This window comes from Grampus griseus (genome assembly GCF_964374135.1).
Source record: "Grampus griseus genome assembly, chromosome: 11".
In the NCBI taxonomy this organism is placed as follows: Eukaryota; Metazoa; Chordata; class Mammalia; order Artiodactyla; family Delphinidae; genus Grampus; species Grampus griseus.
In genome coordinates this window covers 94,524,267-94,542,659 of record NC_139005.1, presented here as the reverse complement: position 1 = coordinate 94,542,659, position 18,393 = coordinate 94,524,267, and the positions used below count along the sequence as shown (strand labels likewise).

General features: G+C 43.5%; 1 protein-coding gene across 4 annotated transcripts in view; it reads right to left on the bottom strand.

Moving 5' to 3' along the window:
- Positions 1 to 575: 575 nt before the first annotated feature.
- The window catches only part of TNRC6B (trinucleotide repeat containing adaptor 6B), a 247,967-nt gene continuing 230,149 nt past the window's right edge, over positions 576 to 18,393 (bottom strand). For all 4 annotated transcript variants that reach the window (XM_082665487.1, XM_082665488.1, XM_082665489.1 and 1 more), the window contains 8 exons: positions 14,917 to 15,054; positions 12,407 to 12,583; positions 10,986 to 11,132; positions 10,640 to 10,735; positions 7,640 to 7,864; positions 7,132 to 7,202; positions 3,818 to 3,957; positions 576 to 2,868 (listed from right to left, as the gene is read on the bottom strand). In XM_082665487.1, the coding sequence (XP_082521613.1) occupies positions 2,481 to 2,868; positions 3,818 to 3,957; positions 7,132 to 7,202; positions 7,640 to 7,864; positions 10,640 to 10,735; positions 10,986 to 11,132; positions 12,407 to 12,583; positions 14,917 to 15,054 (1,382 nt within the window). In that variant the 3' untranslated portion in view covers positions 576 to 2,480. The remainder of the gene's footprint in view (positions 2,869 to 3,817; positions 3,958 to 7,131; positions 7,203 to 7,639; positions 7,865 to 10,639; positions 10,736 to 10,985; positions 11,133 to 12,406; positions 12,584 to 14,916; positions 15,055 to 18,393) is intronic.

The window sequence follows — 18,393 nt, the reverse complement described above, 5'->3', positions numbered from 1 at the left end:
AGGAGACATTTTGTGCATGGGCAGAAGTGGAAGGGGCATGATGGTGATGAAAACCGGAGGGCACAGTTAGTTTTCTAAAGGCATCCGATGGGACCAAACCAACGCTAGAAACTCAAGTTTGACCACCTACCCACAAAGGGTTCATAAAGACTTGCACGAGCAAGCACTCACTTGAATTACGCACGTCAATCTCTTTTGAGGCTAGGTTTATAATCAATAGAGTAAACTGAGAGGACTACAGAATTCCCATTCTTTGTCTCACAAAACCACTTAAATGCAAATAATTGGTTTTTGCCTTTTCCTATACACAGCCACCCACCCACCCACAGACACAAGCTAAAAGTCAAATACATTATTAGGCATTGTTGTATCCTTCACTGAAGATGCTAAAGAAAGAAAAACTCCCTTGTCCTCACTAGCAGCAAGTTACGGAGGACAGTAGAGGTCTGCTCCCACCAAGGGTTGGAATGGGCAGGTATTTGCTGGTACAGAATGTCGGCACTTTATGTTAAACAGTATAATGCAGACTGGGATGTCCACACAAGTGCTACCACGTTACCGGCACACGCCCCCCCCCCACCCCCCACCCCCGCCCCGCCAGCCATCTGTTTTGTATAAAGGGGTACCCTTCAGGTCTGCTGTAACTCTTCACAAAAAGCAGTTTGATACATTTTGATTCCAACATAAGTACATACATGTTGGTGATAACTGTGGATTAAAAGTTGCCCCCTATTCGGCCCAGAGTACTACTACATTGATGCTTAAAAAAAAAAAGTCTTTAAATACCGAAATAAAAAAAGCAACATTACAAGGGAAAAAAAAAGAGGGCAAAACCAAAAAAAAGGTGCAATACTTAAGTCTTTGCTAAGTTATACCTGCCTAAGCAAAACCACATACACAGGAAATACACAACACAGAGAAACAAAAGGAAACGCTTGAAGTACACACTGGTTTAAGAACATTCGTTAAGTAAACGTTTCTGTCAGTGATGGCCTGGTGCTGTAACACGCCACGGCCTGGCACAGGTAACGCTCAGCAAGAAGGGGGCAGAGAGGGAGAAGCTGCGGATGCTTGCAGGAGGCTGCTCACAACTTATTTTTTTTTCTGTTTTCGTAAAATGTTAAAGAGAAACAATAGAAATTTTAAATTCAGCATTACCTGACTTTCTGACCAATTTCTCATACCCGATTACACAACAAAGGGGGAACACAGTTTTTCTGCTTTTGAGACATCACATCATTAAAAGCTACCTTACTGCCTGTTCCCATTCAGACTAATGAAAAGGCCAGCATGAAATTTAACAGATATTCAGATGTGCCTACTAGTAGCCACTTACTTCAAAAAAACAGAAATAAATAAACACACAGTTGCTCCAAGAGGTACCTCCTGCTTTCCTAGTTTTGGGGACTTGGCAGTGTTCCACTCTACTGCTAGGTCAAAAGAAAAGAGACAGAAAACTCACGCTCGGGCTACTTTGCAAATGTAAAGGAGCTCCCTGCTTTCCTCATTAAAAAGCACTCTGTTCATCTCAATACAGCCCAACGGGGTGGCTTCAGTAGCAGTGGCTCCCCGAGGTGCTCGTGCTCCTGTGTTCTCATAGTTAAAAAAAATAAAAATAAAAATAAAAAGCAGATGGCCGGCCAGCCAGCCTGCGGACTGTCAGCAATGCAGCTTTCTGAGAAATCAGGATGGGGAGAGGAGGAGGACACAGGCGCGTGCGCGTGTGCGCGCGCGCGCGCACACACACACACACACACACACACACACACACAGAGACAGAGAGAAGGATGCACGCGAATGCACATGAACACACGTGCACACACATACCAGAACGAGCATGCCTGGGCAGTTACATGTGCCAGAACACACTGGTATTTACCAACCAGCCAATCACAATTTTTTTCTTTTTTTTCTTTTTTTTTGTTTTTTTTTTTAGGTTTTTTGTGTTTTTGTTTTTAAAGTGAGGCTCCGTCAAGTCTTCCCTCCCCCACCCCAACAATTCTTTTGAATTCCCCTCCCTCCCAAACATGGTAGACCTAAGGACGGAAACACACCCAGTGCAAACAAAGTTAAAAAGCTATTTTTTTTTCAGTATATATGTTTCTTAGCAACAACTTCCATATAACATGAAAAAAGTGAAAAACTAGAAACTAATTTTTTTAATTTTTTTGTGTTTAAATTTAAATGGTATGTGTACTTGCTTCACATTGTCTTTCTAGGTTGGCGTTCATGATTCAAGTATTTCAAGAGTGATATGTTCTCTTTTTGGATTCATATTCCAAACGAAAAAACTGAAGTTATAAGGGAGGCAACTATGTGCTCAGACAGTCTGTCAATGACCCACCTTTTTTTCTCTCTCCGTTTTCTTTTTTCCTTTTAAAAATGTATTTATTGCAAGTTGAAAAAAAAAACGAAAAGGTCAAGTTAGTGCTGCTGCTGTTCCAAAAAAGGTCACGAGGTCAGAGTTGAAAGTTCTAAGTTCAGATTGAATCCGACCCTCCTCCCAGAAGGTCACCAGGTAGTAAAGGAGCAGGGCTGCCCATCCTATGGGGGTCTTCCACGGTCGGGACTCCCCACAAGCTAGAAGAATAGTTTGGGGGTCCCCACAATGAAGCGCCAGCAAGATCGGCCCCGCTGCTGCCACCAGCACTGCTGCTCCATTGCCCGAGCCCTGTGGACCCACCGAAAAGATTCAGAGCAGGTCCGACGGGATCTGACTGGGTCTGGCCGGTCTCCAGGGACTGCCAACCCGCTGCGGGTGCACTCGGGGTTGCCGCAGGGGTAGGGGGCTGAGCTTGTGCCAGAAAGCGGCTAACTTCATCATCAGTGGCAAACTCAGCCAGGATGGTAGTGTTTCCCAACACACACCTGGAAAAAAGGGGAGGGAAAGAGCTATGCATTTGAGGAAACTCCTAAAAGCATGCATAGGGACTGAGTATTTTGAGTCCTCACTACTCAAAAGTGTGGTCCTTTGACTAGCAGCTTCCACCTCCCCTGGAAGCTTTTCAGAATCACAGGATCGGAACCTGCATTTTAACCAAGAGGTGACTGAGAAGTACTGATTGAGAACAACGTATCACTCAATCTCCAGATATCCAAAGACTACTGGAGAATATTATACATCAATATCCCTTGGGACATGGAATTTGTATGTCAAGTAAAATGTCGTCTCTTTTTTTTTTTTTTTCCCCTTGGGGGTAAAAGATCACAGCCCCAAGCATCAAGGTGACCCAGCTCCAGGCACCTAAAGTGCTGCTTCGTCTCAGGGCCGGGCTCACTGCCTGACCTCCCCATCACTTGCTTGTTCCGTGTGTACCTTTCTGTCATGGCATCTGCAGCCACGGGGAGTCAGTTCCTCCTGTTCACCACCTTGACAGTGGCGGGGAAGAGGATGGCCAGAGTCTGATCCAGCCCCACTTACTTCAGGCAGAACCCCTGCTACCACTAAGACCACAATATCCATCATCACCCACAGAGAGGCCAAAGAAAGCAGCTATAGACCCTATTATGAAAAGGGACAGCACTTACAGCGTCTCACATTTCATCAATACTGGGTTTGTTTCATGGTACTAAAAATTTACTCCCTGCTTCACAAATCTGTTACTTTTGGAATTCTGCTTATCGGATACAGACAGGACAATCCATGCTTACATAAGTAGAAGAGATCAGCCACCTCGGCACTCAAGCAGTTGCTCATGTCAGGATGCCGTTTGTGTGCATGTTCTCGTGCATCTCTGTTTAATTAAGCAGGTGCCCGAATACTCACATGTGCCTCTTCATGCATGTTTGTCTCAGTGAGCGTAGGCTGGGTACTCACATGTGCAGTGCAGTTTGGGCCTTGGCCGCCTCCTGTTTGGTGCTGTATCGGATCAGGGCGGTGCCCTGGGTTAGGTTCAGATGGAATGTCAGCAGTGGGCCATGCTGCATGCAGATGGTTCTCAAGGTTGACCCATCAATCTAAAGAGTAATGACAGTCATGAGATAAAAACTGGTGATGGGGTGGGAGAGGAAGTCAAGTGACCTTTCTTATATTTGAGAATGAGAAGGACTTCCGGTTCGTAAATAACAGCATTAGTACTAAATAAGTCTAGGAGAGACAAATGAGGAACTCGAGGCAGGGAAAGACTGCACTGAATACAGAGGTCTTCAAGGCAAATCTTAAGATATTCAAAGCACTGGGCTCAGATCTAATGTGGCCATTTTGCAGATAAGAAATTTGTATAAATACAGCTCAAAACAAAAGCACATGATTCAACCTGTGGTCTGTTTTCCTTAAGAGGTAAACAAGTAAACCTATACTGATTGGTAGAGCCTTAAAAAGCAGAAATAAGATGGTAACCAGATAAGAACGTAGGAGGACATGCAAAGTTCTGAGCATGATTACTCATATAACATTCTTCCAATCTCACAAAAAGCTACAGAGAAAAGACACAAACAAGAAAGGCACTGCTGACCACCTGACGATTCAAAATGCTGACGGTTGACCCAGCTCAGATGATTCTGATGTCTCCTTACTCCTACTCTCGTCATCTCAAGGAGAGACTCTACGTCTACCTACTTCTTAGTGCCTTCTGCTGCCCTCAGCCAGCGTGACCAATGGTTTTTTTTTATAGCTGCTCACCCTAGTCAGACTCTCAGCATTAGGGTGTTCAGTGATTAGGGACAATTGCCCTTCCTCACCTATGACTTAGAGAACAAATCTCTTTACTCACTCTGATTTAGTTGTATCAAGATCTTTACTAGGTTTATTGAAGCTGCTCAGTGCAACATTTCAGTTCATTTTTTGGGAAGGGAAACAGATTACTACTGGAATAGCCTTAAAAAGTTGTGCTACTGGCGGCAGCAGTGGAAACATTCTGTGGTTTTACCATGGAAACCCTACAGGATGAAAACCGGCAGTTTCACTGTAATTCTTTACAGAAAATGATGGGACAAAAGCTCTTGGCATTCTTTTATAAATGACAATTGACTATATAAGCATGTCAGTATATACCACAAGTGACTTTTCTGGGATAGACGCCCTATAAATAAATTGTAGGTGATGACAAGTAAATTTATCCAGGTCCCCCAAAATGTGGCCTTATAACCTCCTTTTAAGCTATGACTCAGATTAGTGAGATGTCTGCTATTAGGTTGTTTTGATTTTTAAAATGAATCAATTCTTTCTAACACAAACACAGCCAATCCCTATATTCATTTAAAAAAAAATTTATTTATTTATGGCTGTGTTGGGTCTTCGTTGCTGCATGCGGGCTTTCTCTAGTTGAGGTGAGCGGGGGCTACTCTTTGTTGTGGTACGTGGGCTTCTCATTGTGGTGGCTTCTCTTGTTGCGGAGCACGGGCTCTAGGTGTGCGGGCTTCCGTATGTGTGGCACGTGGGCTCAGTAGTTGTGGCTCGTGGGCTCTAGAGCACAGGCGCCGTAGTTGTGGCGCATGGGCTTAGTTGCTCCGTGGCATGTGGGATCTTCCCGGACCAGGGATCGAACCCATGTTCCCTGCATTGGCAGGCGGATTCTTAACCACTGCACCACCAGGGAAGCCCGCCTATATTCATTTATATACATATACAAATGAAATCACTATTTTTTTATTTTATTTATTTTTAAATTGAAAAAATTTAATTGAGGTATAGTTGATTTACAAAATTACATTAGTTTCAAGTGTATAACATTTTTATAGATTATACTCCACTTATAGTTATAAAACATTGGCTATATTCCCTGTGTTGTACAATATAGCCTTGTAGCTTATTTATCTTATCCATAGTAGTTTGTACCTTTACTATTTTTCATACGATAATACAGGCTCCTTTTAACACTGCTTCTCTCATCCTAACCATATTACACCCACAGCACTGTGACAACTTAGAAATAATGAGGCATGTTTTGAGGATGGTTATTTAAAATGTCCATACGTCAGTCAACTCTTCGCTAAATAAATAACCCAGGGCTTTCAGCTGAGTTGATTAGATATGGAGATTAAGAGCCGTTCCAGTTCCAGATAGTTCCTCACGTTAACTGTATTTAGAAAGCTGTCCATCTCAACATGAACCTTGAAATACGAGCCCCAGATTTACTTCCCACAAATGGGTTCACTGGGCAAATAAATTTAGGAGAATCTGTATTTCCCCACAGAGGATCATAACACATGTTAAAGCACAGTAAAGAGTCTAAGAAGCCTCATAATGAAGGCACCTGCTTCATTTTGTTTAATCAAGTATGTATTACAAACATATTAGGCCAGAGACCTATTAATATCCCATGGGAACACTCTGGAAAATGCTGGCTTAGTAAAGTGTGCATGACTCCACTTATGAATTAAATGCCAGACAATTTAATCTCTGTGTCAAAGGGAGGGAGGTATAATTGATCCCTTTTTAACAAGGTGTTGTAAAGGTTGTGCTGTCAAGTCCACATGAAGGCCCTGGGCTCAGTTTCCACGGGTCCATTTAACCTCATTTGACTGCTCCATGTTTGCTGCTGCAAATATGTCAGTTATCAGGCAACTCAAGCAGAAGGGAGGGAGGTTTGGTGTAAATGAAACCCCACCACTGTAACAACAACCCAGAGAGCACGTTCTGATGAGAGCAAATCAGTAATGCCATCTACAGAGAAGAAGAGAACAGACAGGAAATGAAAATTCAGAAATTCACACATACGGCATTTAAGCCACGAAATCCACACATTCCTTCTACTGCAGAGATGGATGGTTAATGGTGTATGAATGAAGCATAAAAATGGTTACCAGTGAGCCACAAGTCTCGTTGAATGAGTAACACAAAAACAGGTAACTTTTTTGCTTGGTTCCAGATTCTGACAGGCAGATCCACACAGCAAGTTATCTCTGCTAAACAGAATTCACCAGATAACACCACCCCATGCTCCCTATTTATAAACTACACGTGTTAACATCACCATGAAGGCAGGCGTGAAGCTGAGTGTCCAGCATGCCCCCAGCTTCAGAAGTAGGCTTCGGGCCTTAGCTGGGGAGACTCACCCCTGCAGGCGGGACCTCTCTGTGGTGACCAGGAAATAAACGAGCTCTCCTCTCTGCTAGCCCCACAAACCTCGGACTTTCCCTCTCTTAATACAATCAAGTCCCATCCAGAAAATCCCAAGAAAGCGTGGTTACCTGTGGAGTGAGATTGTGAAGAACCAGCCAGTAACTAGGACGAACTGAACCACCATCACTCCAGGTGGAGGCTGGAAGCAACCAGAAAAAAAGATCAGGAAGAACGATCAAAAAATTAAGATAGCCACGCGTGAGACACATTTTCAAACAGCCCACATGGTTCCTCTCTCCTCTTATAAACCATCTTCTCCTTCTGCCTCACTCTGACCTCCTTCATCCTGTCACTGAATAGCCAGTTCTCTTCTCCTAGACCTTGATCCTATGCGCTCTTGCGCCTTATTCGCAAGACAACGTTGTCCTCCCAGGGTTCTCATCTTTACTCCGTCAGTACCTCGGGAGTTCTTGGGTCCCTCTGCCTTATGCTGACTTCAATTCTCCACTCAAGAGATACTTTTTCCTCTACCCGACAACCGTGATTTCCTCTGAGTTCATCGTGTCTTCAACATTTGTGTGAACATAAGCCCCTCGGGTTGGAACAATGATGCTCCTTTAGGCAGATCCTTCTCACCAGAGGCAAGCCGTGAGTCCTGTGTCCCCCACCCCCTGACTGAGCGGGGTGCTGTGCTGCTCCAGGGAGATGACGGTTTGGGGTTGGTCAGACCGGGAGGCGGGCGGGGCAGCGGTGTAGTGTTCCTTGAGGAAATATGGTTTTTCCACATCTTGTTGGAGAGATGAGTGGGGTTGTGTCCTATGGGATCTGGGGACCATGTCGATTTGTAATCAGGGAACTTTGCTATAAGAAGAGAAAATTAAGGAGGAAATTAGGTTAGACAGGTCACTTTTGTTAACAAATACACATACACACGCACACACGAATACATACGTGCTTAAATTCTAAAAATATTAAGGGCACAATTTAAGAGGCGCAACATAATTTTGTTCTCTGAGCTTATCAAATATAAATTTTCAATGACTCTTACTCTGAATTGACAAATTAACACATGAGCTAAAGAGTTAATAAGATAACTAATTCTTTACTGCTTTCTTAGCTAAACACAACCTGAAAAGGAAGATAAATTCAAGGAAAGTATTCTTAAAGTTATTCGTCTTACTTATACTTAGATATAGTAGAATGTGAACCCAGGCAGAGCTAAAGTATTTATTCTATAAATACTTACTGATTGAATGGAAAGTACATTAAAAATTAAACTCTTCTTGATCCAGAATACTAGATAACATTCAAACAGATTTTAAAAATATAATCAACAAATATTCACCAAGGGCTTACTCTGCTTTTAAGGTGCTAAATCAGTGCTATGGATAATATAAACAGTTGTTCCCAAGAACTTCAAGTTCAGACGGGAAAACAGAAAAGATGAACAACAGAACTGGTAACCCAGGCAACATCATATATGTTCAATACATGGAGGAGAATGACAATGCTGGGCTGTCAGCAACGACTTTGCCAAGACAAGTCTTGAAGGACTGATATAAATGGACGGCTCAGCAAGACAGGAAAATAGAAACCGAGCTTCAACTTAAACTCTCTTTGTACCAAATATGTTTCTCCCCAGTTTTGGCCGAACAACACTTCACAGTAGCAGAGAGGTAAAGGAGGCCATAAAGGTCTGCTGGGGGCAGTTCCAGATGCTATCAGGAGTTTTTGCAGTAGATTTAGCAGGTAGTGTTTAAACTAGGGCCAAAACGTGGATGACAGCAAAGAGAATGGAAGAGAGGAAATGGATCTGAGAGAGAAGAAACCACTTGGGAGACGTCATCACTGGCTGGACCCAGCAAGTGAGGGAGACAGGAAAGAGTGAGGAAGAGGCGAGAGGGAAGACTGAGATGCTGCGACTAAGTGATGTGCAGCAGCACCACTAAGAAAGAGAGTTAGTTAAGAAAGAAAGACAGGACTTCCCTGGTGGCGCAGTGGTTAAGAATCCGCCTGCCAATGCAGGGGACACGGGTTCGAGCCCTGCCCCGGGAAGATCCCACATGCCACAGAGCAGCTGAGCCTGTGTGCCACAACTACTGAGCCTGCACTCTAGAGCCCGCGAGCCACAACTACTGAGCCTGCACACCTAGAGCCCGTGCTCCACAACAAGAGAAGCCATGACAATAAGAAACCCCTGCTCACTGCAACTAGAAAGCCTGTGTGCAGCAACTAAGACCCAACACAGCCAAAAATAAATAAATAAATAAATAAATAAATAAATAAATAAAAGAAAATTTGTGAGGGTGAGGGTTGGAAATGTATACATTTAGTTTTAAACAAGGGTGATGCTTGAGTCATCTCTCAGGTGACCGCTTGTAAACGAAAGATAAAATAGTTAAAACAGAGGCATGGGCAGTTACAGGAATAAAAGAGGTGAAAATGAGTTTTTATGTAAAGGTAGAAGCCCTAGGGGACTTCCCTGGCAGCCCAGTGGTTAAGTCTGTGCACTTCCACTGCAGGGGGCATGGGTCAATCCCTGGTCGGGGAACTAAGATCCCACATGCCATGCAGTGTAGCCACACACACACACACAAAAAAGTTAAAAAAAGAAAGGTAGAAGTCCTATAAAAGCATAATGTAGGGTGGTGTTTAGAAACATGGAATATGGAGTTGGCTCCTTTACACACTCACTCGGACCTGAGGCAAATTCTATCAGCTGTCTGAATCTCAGTTTCTTTATCTACAAAATGGGGGTAATAGCGGGACCTCCCCCACAGATTTCGGTGAAGGTAAGATAAGAATTCACGCTGAAGGCTTAGCATGTTGCCTGGTCCTGAGAGGTTACTGTTGCACTGCTGATATGACAGAGGTGGAAAGAAAAAGAAGACAATCCGTAAGTACATTAACCTGCAGAGCCTTAGTAGGTAGCTAAGGATTTGTTTTATTTGCATTCGCCTGGATATACGTCAGAAGCCTTAATGACTTTAATGGCTTTAAGGTCCAACTTTTGCAAGACCAAGGTGCCAATTACTAATGATTGGTCTACCAATCTATAAGGCGTTGTGCTAAGTAAGTGACTTCAAAGGCTCTGTTATAACCATTAAGTTTTCCATTCCCTATTGTCTTATACACACACACACACACACACACACGGAACTCAACAAGTGTTGTTGGTAGAATTAACCAAGGTCCTCTTTTTTTCCCCTTGGCCATCTGCCCTTAGCCTTTGTCTGTAAGTGGAAGAATTTTTGGAGAAAAGCAAGCTCTAATTGGCTGCCTTAGGAATAACAACCTGGACTTAATTGGTTCTTCCCACGGCCCCTGATTTTCTTGGCAGACTGGTTAAAAGAAAAGCACTTGTGTCATCAGGATATAACCTCTGCCCTCTCAACACCCATAGCTCCCTGTAATTATGTCACCATCTGTCTTGGTCCTAAAGCTGTATTTGTCTCACCCTGCCTCTGTTGAGACTGACTGCAAGTTCCCCAAGGACGTGGCCAATACAAGAGGTGTGTCTCCATCCACGCTGACCTAAGCTATTTATTCCTTAAGAAATAAACGCCAATTTCCTTTGTAGAAGGCAGCCAGACAGGAAAGCACTAGCGAAGGGGCAGAAATGGGTCACACGCGTACCTGAAGTGCTATGAACGTTGCTGAAGGAGTTGTCAGAGGCACTGTAGGGCCAGGCACCAGGTGAAGGCAGCGAGGTGTTGAGGGAAGAATTAGACCCTTTGGATGACGAATGAAGAACGAAATGAAAACAGTGCAGATAAATGTCAGCATAACTAGTGAAATCTTGAAGTATTTTATTTAACCTTAAATAAGAGGAAGGACAAACTATATCTACAAACTAAATGTGAAAAGCTACATATTCCTATGTTTTCTGGTGAGATACCAGCAAGTACAAATGAAGCCACAGCCTGCCAAACATGAAAATACTGGGTGCTGAATAAACACGAGGGGTGTTTCACTTATTTACCTGTGGTGTTATCCCGCAGAAGTTGGTGGTCAGTATCTACAATGGGAGATGTGGCTGTACCCCCCAGCACACTTCCTGGGGTGACATAGGGGTCAGATTCAGGGTCAATGTTTTGGATACCTTTCCATGGCACTCCTGGTTGGAATTCTGAGGTAAGGAGAACAAATATTGGATAGAGGTAGGAAGTTGTTCAAAACGTGGTAAAGTTATTTTTTGATACAAGAAATAGATCTGTGAAAAGTCTAAATTCTGAATCTATTTTAGCTCAGATTTTCATCATTAAAAAAAAAAAAAAAGTTGGCCTGACATATACTTTGCCAGCAGCACTCCAGTGCTATCACGACATGCCGACCTTCTTTCTCTGCTTGGGAACTTGATGCCACAGACCTTCAAGGTCTGGCCCCAGGCCCTGCTCCCCGGGAAATTCAGGCCTGAGGGCAGGGAGGCAGGATACGGTAGTGTGGTCTCATGACAACTGTGGGGCATCTAGGACAAAAACTGAGAGAAAATCTGAGTTGGAGAGGAGATATTTCTCCCACTTATCTCACTGGAAATTGGCTCAGATGCACAAAAGAAAACACATCTGACCACTACTGAGGGGAATGTCCAGGGACAACCACAGGAATAATCTGGCTTATCATGAGAAAGCCTAGAAAATATTTAAGTGTTTACAATTTTTTATCGGTTCATTTAAATCATATTTAAAGCTATATTAAACTTTTACTTTCCTAATCATGATGAGGAAGAACAGTATGTAGTACATATGAATATGCATCATACTAGAAACTATACATATTCATAGCTCAAATATACCCGTACAGAAAGAGGTTTAGAAGGACATATACCAAACTTGTTTTTAATTTTGCTTTAATAAATTAAAAGTTTTTTCTACAATGAAAATAGATTACTTGTATCAGAATAAAAAGAGAAAACAAATAGCAAACAGTCTCACTGCACTCACTACTGCATACCTAGAACCTGATAATAAATACTTGCTCAGTGAATAAACTAATCAATTCACTGGACATTTCAGAAGAACCCACGTTTCAAGGCATCCTTTGCATGGATGAATGCCAAGTCCCGGCTCCAAGGTCACCTTATTTTACTCCCAGGCTGTACTCCACGGACCTCCTCTGGCCTATCTGTGCCTGTGCAGTGTTTACCACACAGTAACTTGCCTTGTAGGTGATCAGTGCTCACACCTATGTTCTTGACTGAACTCTACAGAGCAGAGACCCCCTCTAATGAAAATCTGCTATCTTCCCACAGCAAATTCTTCCCTGCTTTTATCAGACAATAATTACTGAATGAAAAAAAATCAAAGTGAATGCCTGTGAGTGTCAGAAGCAATCTGTTCAGAACCTGAAATTAACAATGATAAAAAAAATGATATCCCAGAAAAAACATTTCCTGTACAATACCTGGAGGCCAGCTGGCATTGCTGGATTTACTTCCGATTTTATTTGTTGGTGGAGATTTGGCAGGTAACCAGCTATCACCAGCAGGACCCGTATGGCCACCCAGTGTGTCACCCGGGATGATATCAAACTGGTTGTATGGTGACCCTCCTCGGGTCTTACCAGGGGCCACTATAGCGCCTGAGAAAAGAGAAAGGTAACTAATTCACACCATAAAGGACTCTTATGAACAGAACTTGTTGCGCTTTCATTTAGAGGAACTCAAACACAGTATGCAGTAAAAAGAGTCCTGGAATTAGAGGTCACGCTTGAAAGCCACTGCATAATTAGGAAGCAGGATGACCATGATAACTCATCTCACCTTTCTAGCCTCTCAGCCTGCACTTATGCACACAGCACTGTTCTCATTCCTGAACGTCCCTTTCAATTTTAAAATTCCATGGTCTTATGAAGTTAACAAAACTTTCATCAACTACGAATCATACCATCATCCCCCCAGTTTTTACACTAATGACCTAGGAATGAGGAATAGGAAAAATACTCAACAATTTGCGGCACATAGAAGGGTTTTTAATTACATTTCTACTGACACCAACCCACCCAAGTCTTTAAGTGCTGATCAGGCCTAGTTTAGCTGGAAGAAGCAGAGAAAACAGAGGGAGTTTGCTGGAGAGAAAGGCATCTGCAATTGCTTTAAATTCCAAAGCAATGAGACAGCATTCCCGCCGAGGGTCTCTGCCAGCACAGGGCCAGCAGTGAACTCTGCAGCTCTGAGATCCACAGCTCCACACATGAGGAACAGCAAATCCTTTGTAAAACTGCTGTCCCGAGAGCATTTCAGTTTTGTTGGTGCCCCCTTCATGCATTTTATATGCTGGGAGGCAGGAAAAAAATTAAAAGCTTAATAATTCCCTTAAACTAACAAAAAATGAACTTTACTTTAAATGAAAATTTTGACCTCTGTGAGATACCATTCTACTTATCTTTCAAATGAATTTTACATGCTGTATTGTGTTACCTGATCTACTCTTAGGATGCTGTTTATGAACAGATAAAATTACTTCCAGGGTAATGTATTAAAATATTTGTGTAGGGACTTCCCTGGTGGTCCAGTGGTTAAGACTTAATGCTTCCACTGCAGGGGGCACGGGTTCAATCCCTAGTCGGGGAACTAAGATCTTGCATTCCACACGACATGGCCAAAAATAAAAAAAATGAAAAGAAAGTATTTGTGTAAATATCGATTAAAATAATCTGTTTGGTTTGGCCTAGCACAAGTATTATCACAACTGTCTCCATGCTCAGCTAAGAGAAGTCATTTGCTTTTCTGGAGCCACTGACAGGAATCTGACTCAAGGGCACACAGTACTGAAGTAGTAGGAAATGAAAAGCTCAATCACCTTGGGGATTGCTAAGGAAGTGGGAAAACATCACCTGTAAGCTCTAAACAGGCAAGCGAGCATTCTACCTGTAAGACAGCTTCTCATATGCCACTGTGCCTTTATGATCATACACCTATCACGTCTCTGGGGACAAGGGGACTTAATGAATCATCAGCCTAAGGAAGCAGCCTAAGGTCCAAAGCTATAGATGCTGAGCTTAGATTATTCAGTCCAGAAACAGATTTGATAATTTCAATACATCATCCTTGATTTTGTAGCATGAAATCAAATGATAATGCTTAGGGACAGCAGGCAGAGAACTTCACATGGCCACTTCACCAGCCTACTGGATGGGCACATGAAAGAGGGGTTTATAAAGGAACCCTGAAAGGCTCCAGACTGATGGGGCTGAGGCTGCCAGGAAGCCCCTGCAGGAGCCAGTCCAAAACCTATTTACACTTGGTTCTCATGGATACAGCTGAATCCAAGTAAATTACTGTCAAATGAAACAAACATTGAAACAAAGGCTGAAGGAAGGTCCTAAGACCTTTCATCTATTTCAAAGGGAAATGGAGATGCTCTTACAGAGAACTACAGAGATGGAAGAGCTGACCCACATTCAAAACCAAAGCCTACAATGCCCTCAACTGCTGTCTTGCAGACACTGTCATTCATGAAGAACAAGAAAGCTTTGTGTAAAGTTCAAACCTCATGTATTGATCTATTAGTCATCTTTTGGAGATCAAAGAGCTCAAACAATCATCATGATATATATTTGTTGTGATCTCTCTCTTGTAGCTCCAAAAACTGATTCTGTTCTCTCAGCCAATTTATTAGGGTTTTAACAAAGGGAGCTCAAGTTCACTGCTACTGCCCTCAATCCAATTGCAGGTGGGAAATTTTGCTGCCCTTAAGTGGAACTAGCACCTTCAAGTTTCTTATAATTTGAAATACACACAACCCCAATCTTCCTCTCCTAGGTGATCACAGGACTGGGGGGGGGGAAATCAAGAGACTCATTAGGAAAAAGCTAAAAAAGATCTGTGCTTCAAAGGAAGTTTCTAGGCCACTTCATCAAGGCTTGCTGAGAGTCAGAACAGCTCCAAGTCATGAAGCTTTGTTTGCTCTTACCATTTTTGTGCATATTGGCTTCCTGTGTGGCTACAGAGGGCAGTCCCTCCATCATGGAGGTCCACTGTTTAAAGCGAGACTCTGTTCCAGCCTCCTTCCCACCAACCATGCCGTAGTCCATGCCGCCAGAGCTGAAGCCTAAAATGGAGAACCACATTTTACGTCTTTTTATAAGTTTCTAGTATCAGTAACCAAGAGTTCTGAGGCAGAACCCATGAATAGCTTCATTTTTCACTTAAAGACCAATTCACATGAAGTTTTCTTCACTCAGAAACAGATATTTTGATTCAAAATGCTGATCCTGGCTCCTGCTTGCTAAAAAAGTGACGACTCTGTTCAGGTATGAAAACATGTATGACTGCCATCTCATTAAGACCATCTCAGTGCATGTGTGCATTCACTTATCCATCTGCATCAAACAGAACGTGGGGCCAGCAATTCTCCAACTGAGATGGAGACGTCTACACATCAAACCAACATGGTGGGCGCTTCCCTTGCGGCGCCGTGGTTAACAATCCGTCTGTCAATGCAGGGGACACAGGTTCGAGCTCTGGTCCAGGAAGATCCCACATGCCGTGGAGCAACTAAGCCCGTGCGCCACAACTACTGAGCCCGCATGCCGCAGAGCGGCTGGTCCCGTGAGCCATGGCCGCTGAGCCTGCGCGTCCGGAGCCTGTGCTCTCTGGACACAGGAGAGGCCACAGCAGTGAGAGGCCCTCGTACCGCAAAAAACAAAACAAAACGAAACAAAACAAGAATCTGTCTGCCAATGCAAGAGACACAGGTTCGAGCGCTGGCCTGGGAAGATCCCACATGCCGCAGAGCAACTAAGCCCGTGCGCCAGAACTACTGAAGCCTGTGCGCCTAGAGCCCACGCTCCACAATAAGAGAAGCCACCGCAACGAGAAGCCCGTGCACTGCAACAAAGACCCAACGCAGCCAAAATAAATAAATAAATAAATGAATAAATTTAAAAACAAAACAAAACCCCAACCTGGTGTAACAGCAGCTATTAAGTTGTGGCAGGGTCTCTGGCGGAGGAAAGGCTTTGCAGAGGGACACTGATCCTGGACCTAGGCGAGGTAGGCGAGTAAGTCAAGGAAACCAAGTACAAAGCTCTGACTGGTGACTATCAGGCATGTGTAGGGAATGATGACAAGCCCAATGTGACTCCAATGCTTGGCTGCCTATGGATGCAGTGAGATAGGGAGCGATGAAGTGGCGTGGCGTGTAGGGTCTTCATGTATCAGGCTGAGGAGTCTAGACCTTTTTTTCCCCTCTAAGACAGGAGATGAAATTCTTCAGCAAGTGAGGAGAGATAACTAGACCTGTATTTTACAAAGAGACCTGACAGTGTGAGAATGGGGTAGATAGAATCTGGGAGATCAATTTGAAAAAGTTTTTATATAATGACAAAGACCCCATAGCTTGGCTAGGCAATTGGCGAGAGATTCAGTTTACTTCGCCGTGTGCTGCCAGGTGTCAGGCTTTTAGCAAGGGTTTTGGCAAGTTAACATTTTCCCACTGCACAGGGCTGGACAGGTGAAAGCCAGACAGGACAGGCTTGTTGATGTAGCCTCACAGGGCCCACCATCCATTCTGGGTCAGAACGTATTTAATACTTTTCAAACTGATGCTCAAAAAAAGTAAAGGACTAAAATCAACCACTGAAACAGGGGGAAGGGAAGAATAATGAGTAAAAAACAGAAAAAGGAGAATGAGCCACAGGGTGGTAACAACAGGCAAGCATGGACACCCAAGGAGGTCAGCAGGGTTCCCACCACGCCTCAGCTCAGGTGGCCTGCGGGGTCTATTCTTCCCCTAGTGGACGTGCAGCTCCAGCCAGGCCAGACTCCACGCTGTATCCACTTTACTCTCCCGCCATCTGGTGTTGTCTTATTGGCCCTCAAGTTCCATCTATCCAAATCCCATTGGGGGCCCAGGTCACATTTTTCTCCCCTGTGCTTCTCTTGTCAGGGATAGTTTTATAAATGCACAATAAATCAAATCAGTTCTAACACCTTTCTTGACCTGTTTAAAATGTTGCTATTAATATACAGAACACTGTCCTTTCACACAGTTTGTAACTGACTTTACTAGTCCAAGTGGTTGCTTGGAGGGTGTGGGTGGGGAGCAGAAGTCCTTGGAATGAGCTGAAAAAATTTCAGATTGAACCCTTCTTTTTATTTTATTTATTATTATTTTTAAATTAATTATTTTTGGCTGTGTTGGGTCTTTGTTGCTGCACGCAGGCCTTCTCTAGTTGCGGTGGGCAATGGCTACTCTTTGCTGCGGTGCGCGGGCTTCTCATTGCGGTGGCTTCTCTTGTTGCGGAGCATGGGCTCTAGGCGCGCGGGCTTCAGCAGTTGTGGCGCGTGGGCTTCAGTAGTTGTGGCTTGTGGGCTCCAGAGCACAGGCTCAGTAGTTGTGGCGCATGGGCTTAGTTGCTCCGCAGCATGTGGGATCTTCCCGGACCAGGGCTTGAACCCGTGTCCCCTGCATTGGCAGGCAGATTCTTAATCACTGCGCCACCAGGGAAGTCCCCGAACCCTTCTTTGTAAAAAAGAAGAGTTTAAGATATTTTCCCTTTTGTCCTATGTGGCTAAAATGAAATGAGACTGGAGGACAGGGAGGTTGAAAGGAACAAGGGCCTTCTCTGATACAGCTTTAGTGGCCTACGTGGGTTTACTCCTTGCGTAAATTACACCTCTACCTTTGACTTAGAAAACCAGCCCAAAGTGCCTGGATTCCAGGCCATCTGAAAGCTCGGTTCTAATCATTGAGAAAGAGCTTTTGAAAATAACCTGGGATTCTGGTGAAGATTAAAAAGAAGAATGTAAGGATTAGTAAGGTAAGAAACCATTCCTTTATATATTAATTTTCTTTAAAGTTGCTCTAAAATTTAAAACTCACAATGAATTAAAGTTATTTAATTTCAGCTGCTTAGAGTTCTTCTGTGACACATAAAATATTAAAAATTAGTAAGAGTTATAAATCTTAGGAGAGAAAAGAGTTTGAGCAGTTCCCCCTGAACCTTAGGTAAAGTGGGCATCTTTCTCATTAGAAACTTGTGGATTAAATGCCAACACGATATGGCAGCACCGTTAACTAAGCAATAAAGTGTAGTAAGGAAAAAAAACTGAAGAGGGCAAAAAAACACAAAAAAACACAGGAGATAAGTGCCTTGAAAGGTCCAATCTACAAACCCAAAACTATGAGAGGAAAATCAGTGCAAGGTTGTATGTAACTGTATCTTTCTTCGATGTCACATAGTGACTGGCCTGACGTTAGAATAGAATGTGCTCAACAAATCTGGATGAAAGGAATTCTGTGCTCTAGAGGCTGCATTAACAGAAGGCAGAGGGCACTCCACTCGTGACCTCTGGGGCTGCTCATGAGCTATCACACCTCCAAACCCAGGAAAACACTGACTTGACTGTCCTTGCTATTTCATCAAACCAAACTTCCTCAGTCCAT